The sequence below is a fragment of the Dendronephthya gigantea genome, unplaced genomic scaffold (genome assembly GCF_004324835.1).
Source record: "Dendronephthya gigantea isolate DGI-Jeju-01 unplaced genomic scaffold, DenGig_1.0 000014F, whole genome shotgun sequence".
In the NCBI taxonomy this organism is placed as follows: Eukaryota; Metazoa; Cnidaria; class Anthozoa; order Malacalcyonacea; family Nephtheidae; genus Dendronephthya; species Dendronephthya gigantea.
The window spans coordinates 340,520-347,772 of NW_021163024.1; the positions used below are offsets into that span (position 1 = coordinate 340,520).

Genomic DNA, 7,253 nt, shown 5'->3' on the forward strand with positions numbered 1-7,253 from the left:
ATATGCACCAACCACTGTCGGACAACCGATGCAGATGAATACGCGTTATCACTTGTGGATGCATTTTGCGACGTTTTTCTCGATGCAAATAAATCATTGCCGCTTCCAAAACGGATAATTGAATAAGCCCCACTATCAACGATAGCAATGATAAAACGGCAACTGCTATGAGCAACTTTTTATCATTCATTTTTTATTTAAAAATATCAGTTTACTGTCGCAATATTGTGGTTTGTGTTTACGTTCCAGGGCTGTACTTCATGTAATGATTAATTTTGATTCCAAAAGGTCTTGAAAACGCCCGGTTTCGGTGTTCACACGAGGCTGCGAAATTTTAAAACCGAACCGGCACAAAACTAGACCTAGATTTTTTTAGTCGCGAATTCGTCCGGTAAACAATGCTCGAATTCGTCCGATTTCAATGGTCCCGTGTGAACGCAAGGCGAAATTGGACGAATTCGTGCATGGTCTCGAATTCGACCGGTCTCGTGTGAACGGGGTCTTAGACTGTGTTTTTTATGAATAGATATTTCGTTGTCTACCTTATTGTTTAGTTTCTCTTTGACAATAGGGTGATTTAGCTCGAGGACGTGAACGTCAAAGACGACGTGAAAATGGTGAACAAAATTAATGGCGTGATGGGCCCAAATATGGACATGCCCCGCCATTTACTCGCTATTTTTACGTCGTCTTTGACTCTTTGACGTTCACGTCCTCATTCTAAATCTGCCTAATGTCACGTGCGCTGCACGGGGATTTTGCGCTGCCTGATTAGCCAGAGCTACAACATGAAAAAATCTCATAATATTGACAATTAATAAAGATGTTGAAAAAAACTAGTGACTCGATCATGTGCACAAACTGAATTGACAGTATTATGATTGAAAATCTAAACGAGAAAAATAATTAACTAATTTTGCAAAAAGCGGAATTTAAAAAAGCAGAATTTAAAACACACCAGAATTCCGAAAGCTTATTATACTATTCTGGCGAAAACGAAAAGTAAGTTATGTTTGTTTTTACCTCAGGTGAAACGAGCTCCGGAAAAAGTAGTTTCATCAACCTAATTCTTGGAGAAGATATTCTCCCATCCAGTACACTGCCTGCCACATCAACTATTTGCGAATTGAGATATGGAGAGGTACGGAAGCTTGTAGCATATTACAAAGATGAGCAAAGACAACCAGAAGAACTTATCTTACGTGATCCAGCTGAAGGACAGAGTTATCCTCATCAACTTAGAGACTATTTGGATCAAAGTGATGATCGTGAAAAAGGATCACGCTTCAAAAAATGCAAATTATTTTGGCCTCACGATTTGCTTAAGGTAAATAAGAAATGAATTTAATTTATGCTCTATTATTTAATATTTAACTATTTAATATTTATTCACGCTTGTTTATAGAATGAGATAGTCATTGTTGACAGTCCAGGAATTGGTGAATCAAATGTTTTAGATGATGTTGTGAATGATTATCTTCTGACCGCGTTTTGTTTTGTATATGTCATTGACAGCAGTCATGCAGGGGGAGTTCAAAATGATCGGGTGAGTTATGCATCCAGACTTCCATTAATGTCGATAATGTGCTAGAATTTTTAGAATTTTATTTCCTAATAGTATTTTATTTTATTTTCTATTGCTATAACATTTTTAACTAGTAATGATTTTTTTCACCTAAATTTGGTCCGTAAAAACCCATATCCGGACCGTGGTCCGTATAATTTCTTCCGTGTCTGGACCGCTCTTTTCTCGGTAGCTTCGACGTTTGTTCTCTGAAAATACCGACTAATCTCGTTCCATGCATTTATTTCTGAAATCAGACTCATGCTGTGTGCGTTGTACATGGAACTGTTCTGTTTTATTTAATATTTAATAACATTGTAATAAGTTTATATAGGTCGGGCAAGCTCAGAAAATGGTGTACTTAGTTTAAAATAACGACAGGTTTCTGCATGAATGTATTTCTAGTATATTAGCTATTTTGTATACTAATGTAGAAAATTTGTCCTAGATACTCAAGCTTTTGGAGAGAGTTAAAGACCAATCCCTTGAATGCTTTCTTTGTGAACGTGCTGTGTTCGTCTGCAATAAATGGGACCTAATAGAAAGAAAAGGTAGTGCTGAAGAATCCGCTGTCAAAAAATATACAATCGATCGTCTCAAGAAGACATGGCCAAATTTGAATGCGAAGACTCAGGTTGTCCAAATGTCAACCACCAATGCTGCTGTGGCAAGAGATCTCGGGATTAAATCTAAACAGTTTGTTTCAGTTATGGACGCAATCAAAACAATGATGCTCAAAACCATCGCAGCGAGGCTAAAGGCTGAGTGGAGGTGCGTATAGTATAATAATTATAATTTGAAATACGTTTTCTCAGAATACCGAGCTTGCCCGATGTAAGTTTATATCATGAAAGGACTTAAATAAATATTGTAGATAAAATTTTTACTGTCCGCGGTACAAAAGAAGTCAAGACATTGACATCATTGTATTATATCGCCCGTCTTTCTTCTCTATCAAGCAGAAATTGTAGGGACCTTCTTAAACATCTCAGCTTAAGTGAATGTAAAACTTGTTCAATCTGTAACTTCAGTAAAACAAAAAAACTGCACAAAATTTGCTCAAAAAGACTAAGGTTAGCGTCAAAATGTTCGAAGAATAATGTCGTCGATTCTAAAATCTTTAAAGTACTATTTCTTCAATTAAAATTCAAATAGTACAATGGCCTTCTATAGTCGCTTATGCATGTGACATATAGTAAGCTCATATCAACTGCATCCTTACCGCAAATACGGAACAAAATAGACACCTACTCCTGCTTGCAAGCTCTATAACCATGCACTCAGTCCCCAAATGTATCCGTGCTTTTTTGACAAAGGTTTTTCAATTGCTGCAATTCTCATTACGTTTTTGTCTCAAAGATTCACGTTGCTGATCACCAGTGTTCACTCGTTCAAATTTTTCTCATAACTAACAAGACCATCAAACGTTGACCTTCAAGACTTTCATAGAAAAGAAAATGAACGTCAAGTGTTTTCGAAGACTAAACTAAAACAAAAAACAATACCAAATAATTATAAGAAAGTCATGCACATCTTGCGAATATGTTTGTTTCAGGCAGATTAAACTTTTCTAGCGTGCCTAGGGACATCAATTAATGTTATGCAAATCCAAAAGTTCAAATATCGGAAAATGGCTCACCAGATGAAAGGGTTCCAACCTGTGGGTTTCCAGCCAAGTAAATGCAGCAAATAAATTGCGGAGCTCACGCTCACACCTCCATTGCATCTTTTAACCGGCAGAACTGTTTATTGGACCATTAGGAAAATCCATGAAGATCGGGCATCTGAAAGCCCAAAAAGAAATTAGAGTGCCCAATAATTTTCAACTTTTAAAATAAAAATTGCAATTAAAGCCTCAGCACGAGAAAGATTTCAATACGGTTTTTAGAAATTTAATCTTTTCTTTCGAACGGAGAAAATTTTTTTATGGACCCGAGACCTGTCGATGCCGAGTGACATATCGCACATAATTTTATATCCATGGTCGATGGTCCACAAAACATAATGTTTTCTGAGTTCTCGGTAAATAAGTTTTTTATTATAATTTATACCACTTGTCAAAGAAAAACCAACGCACGTCCAGCCGCATGCGCACGTGATTAAAGTTGTTATTTCCCATGGGAAACACGTTATCTCACTCTGCAGAGGGTCGCGCGAACGACATCAAAATTTCTCGCGTGATTCGCTCTCGACCAATGAAACGCTACGAACAACAAACTTTGACACTTGTGGTATATATAATAATAAGACTTATAAACTTTTGTCGCACTGATTAGAGCCCGTGGGTAAACAGAACGAAAGCTCTGCATGCATATTATAATAAATACACTGCACACTGCGCCATACCGCATTTCATTGCATGTATTGCATGCATTGCATTGTATTGAAAAGTATTGTATTTCCAAGAAATGTTTAGCTAAAAAATACGAGAAAGTGAAAAATGTTCATTCATGGTGCATAACCAACTGTTAATTAAAAGCTCGCGCGTTTAGCTCACGCCAGAGGTTTATTATTCCATATATTGATATTAGGTTATGTTGCTATTTCTTTATGTTTATGTACCCTGTCTTTTTATAGATGGTTAAATGATGTTCTCTCACGTCTGATATTTCAAACAAAATTGCTTAAAAACAGAGCTCAAAAAGAGGATGTACATGCAACTGTTGCCACGGCAAGAAAGAAGTTAACAATGATTGAACAAAAACTTGTTGAAAGTGTTAAAAGCTTGAAAAAAGAGTTGACAAACGAAACAAAGAAAGTAGCCGATCGACTTTCACAACACTTTTCATCGGACGTTATCAAGAACAACGTTCTATCGTGGGATGAAGACCAATGTCCCGAAATAGAAAACTGGGAAGAAACAGAGAGAAAAATTGCTGAGGTTATCAGCCAAAGATTCTCGGAAGAAATTGAAAAGTGGGAAATTAAGCATCGTGTCATTGAAAATACTCGGAAGTTATTGTTAGATCAGTTAACGAGCCAAAGAAATCTTCTTCACGTGCATATACAAGGCGTGGAAGATTACGTTAGTAAAGAACCAACAACAATTATTGATTTCAAAGTTGACACACCGTTTACAATCATGGAAAAATTTTGATCGGTGTGTTGATTATGTTTCCGTGGCACTGGTCGCTTGTGTAATTATCATGCGCATTCAAGGCGTGATTGCGTTGAAAGACGACATCCAAACATACGGTAATTATCTGTCGTATCAAATTAATAAACCCAGCTACATGGCTAAAAAGGCTGAGGAATACCGGCGTCGCTGCATTGCTGAAAACAGATTCCATCCTTTTATCTCAAAGCATTTTGAAGAGATAAGCATTAACATTGAAAAGATGGAGCTTGAAATTCCAGCAATAATCAGGGCTGACGAAATAATTATATCGGGGCTTATTGTGGAAGGTGAAGCGATGCTACGAGACGCAGAGAAATACGCTCCTATATTTGCTAAATGTTCTGACACCAAAGGCGAATTATCCATTTTTGCCATCAATGATGTTTTGCTTAGTGACGTCGACTTTGAAGATCTGGAGTGCGATCTAAATTCGTTACTTGGTCATGGATCATTTGCGGATGTTTTCCAAGGAAAAATGATTTCAGAAGACAAAGGATCATTAAACGTGGCTGTGAAAGTTTGTAAAGAAGTTCTAACAACACAGAATGCCTCCATGTTGTTGGAAGAAGAGCAAATGTTAAGGTGCAATAAAAATTTGATCGACATTAAAATTATTTTTGGGTATTTTCCCGAATTATTTGAATATTTTCCGCACAATATATATTTGCTTCAACTGATAGTAAATAATTTTTTCCAGAATACTGGATCATCCAAATGTTGTCAAATTTTATGGAAGAGCGTTGCACCCTGATGAGAGTGGTGTGAAATTTGTCTTCGTGATGGAATTATGCGCAGAAAGTTTGAGGGAATATTTCACCAAACATCCAAAGTGTTTCCCGGCCAGAGCACTAGAAAATGTATCTGAAATAATTCAATCCTTGCTCGAAAGAGCAAAGGATATTGCAGTGGGACTTGATTACTTGCATCGCCAGGGCATTGTTCATCGTGACTTGAAGCCTGAAAATATTCTAGTAAGTTTTATGGCTATTTAACTTCATATAAACCTCAACCACTGACGTATACTAGAGTCTAGATAGCTTCAATGCGCGAGGTCAAACTGAACGTTCGCATGCTGCTCACGTCATATTTTTCATATTGCTTGGGTTGATTAAAATTATCGCAGACTGATATTTGCTTTGTTTGAAGGCGGCTTTTTTTTGTGTTAGTGTAATGTCTTTGGACTTTTTTCATTTGACACGTAAAACAAACAAAATAAAAACACATAAATCACAATATATATCGATGATTCAGGTAAATAGGAAAATGATTTATTCCTTTCCCTTCCGGGCTGCTTGTATGTTTACGGTCATTATCCCGCCAAAAACGGTCACCATTGGAGTATTTAGCAGCAATAAAAGGAAGCAATTTCCTCTCCAAAATTGTTTGATATTCAATACTTCCCATATAGCCACTGAATATGCAAACTTTGGTAGCTTCCTTGTATGAAATAGCCCAAACGTAAACCTGCAAAAAAATAAAGGAAATCTTTAATGGACGACTTGCGCTTTACACTAATTTTTTATCCAAGTAATAAAAATAAAATAAATCACCACAGCTAGAAAGAGCGTACTTGAATTAGTGTTTTGCTTAACATCATCCAATAATTAATTAGCTATAGAAATACATTCCCCCTTCGCACTGAGTGAATAATAATTATCTCATATCTATAATATGAATTATCTTGCAGTTTGGAAGAGACAATTGTATGAAAATAGCTGATGTTGGTCTTTCGAAGAATATAACAGAAGTGACAGGGACGATAGCTGGAACACCCTTGTACATGGCCCCAGAAATATTTGCAGCGGAGATTTGTGATGCCAGTGCTGATATTTACAGTTTCGGGCTGATCTTGTGGGAGATGTGGTATGGTGAGGTAGTTTACAGTGAGTGTCACAATATTCCTTTGAAGAAATTTAGCGAGAAGATTTCCGACAACTACCGACCTAAAATTAAGACGGAAGCAGGTACTGTGACAATTCCAGAGTACATATCACTCATAAAGAATTGTTGGCCAACGGAGCAACTTGAGCGTTTACCTGCTGACCAGTGTGTAGTTAAATTGGATGCCATCTTAGTTCGTCATACGACGTAGTTCATCGTGAAAACCTTTGATTTCTTTGCATAAGAGCACTTTAGAAAAAAACATATATCCAATAGTCAACAGAGCTGAGACAAACAATATTATTTTTAACTTGTAAAAAAACCTTAACATTTCCACAAATTTGGGGCATCAGGAATGTCTTATGTGAGCATTTCATCCAAACATATTCCTTTAACTTTTACTATTAAATTCATGATATCACTGTTTTCTGATCAAAAGGACAGTTTTAAAACCTTTTATAACTAAACTAAACCTTTAACTTTTGTATGTAACTATATGACCGTTTAACAAGATAAAACTTTTAGCAGTATATCTTTATTGGGAGGATTTTAGAAATGCTCAATGTAAAAATTCGGTTAACGAAACGTTTCAAAATGACTACTCTATTGATCTACCATGGTCAGAAAAAATGTCTGTCAAATCTGAAATCGAAAGCGATATCGTGTATTAGATAAAATGCAAATTAGCTA

The 7,253-nt window shown here is 36.4% G+C and overlaps 1 protein-coding gene and 1 long non-coding RNA gene across 2 annotated transcripts; both read left to right on the forward strand.

The window, feature by feature from the left end:
* The first annotated feature begins 1,252 nt into the window (after positions 1-1,252).
* On the forward strand, positions 1,253-2,099 carry LOC114519679. The gene is made up of 3 exons (XR_003686605.1): positions 1,253-1,327; positions 1,406-1,546; positions 2,013-2,099. It is a non-coding gene; the product is annotated as an uncharacterized LOC114519679 (long non-coding RNA).
* Positions 2,100-4,797: 2,698 nt separating this feature from the next.
* Positions 4,798-6,774, forward strand: LOC114519705 (dual serine/threonine and tyrosine protein kinase-like). Its single transcript, XM_028539876.1, has 2 exons — positions 4,798-5,199; positions 6,370-6,774. The coding sequence occupies exons 1-2, from the start codon at positions 4,798-4,800 to the stop codon at positions 6,772-6,774; spliced, it is 807 nt and encodes a 268-aa protein (XP_028395677.1).
* Positions 6,775-7,253: the final 479 nt, after the last annotated feature.

Bases quoted from the DNA above. Each gene is read 5' to 3' on its own strand.
- LOC114519705 (XM_028539876.1), top strand. From the start codon at position 4,798: ATGGCTAAAAAGGCTGAGGAATACCGGCGTCGCTGCATTGCTGAAAAC. The intron at 5,200-6,369 runs GTTTGTAAAGAA...ATTATCTTGCAG, and splicing joins CATTAAACGTGGCTGTGAAA to TTTGGAAGAGACAATTGTAT.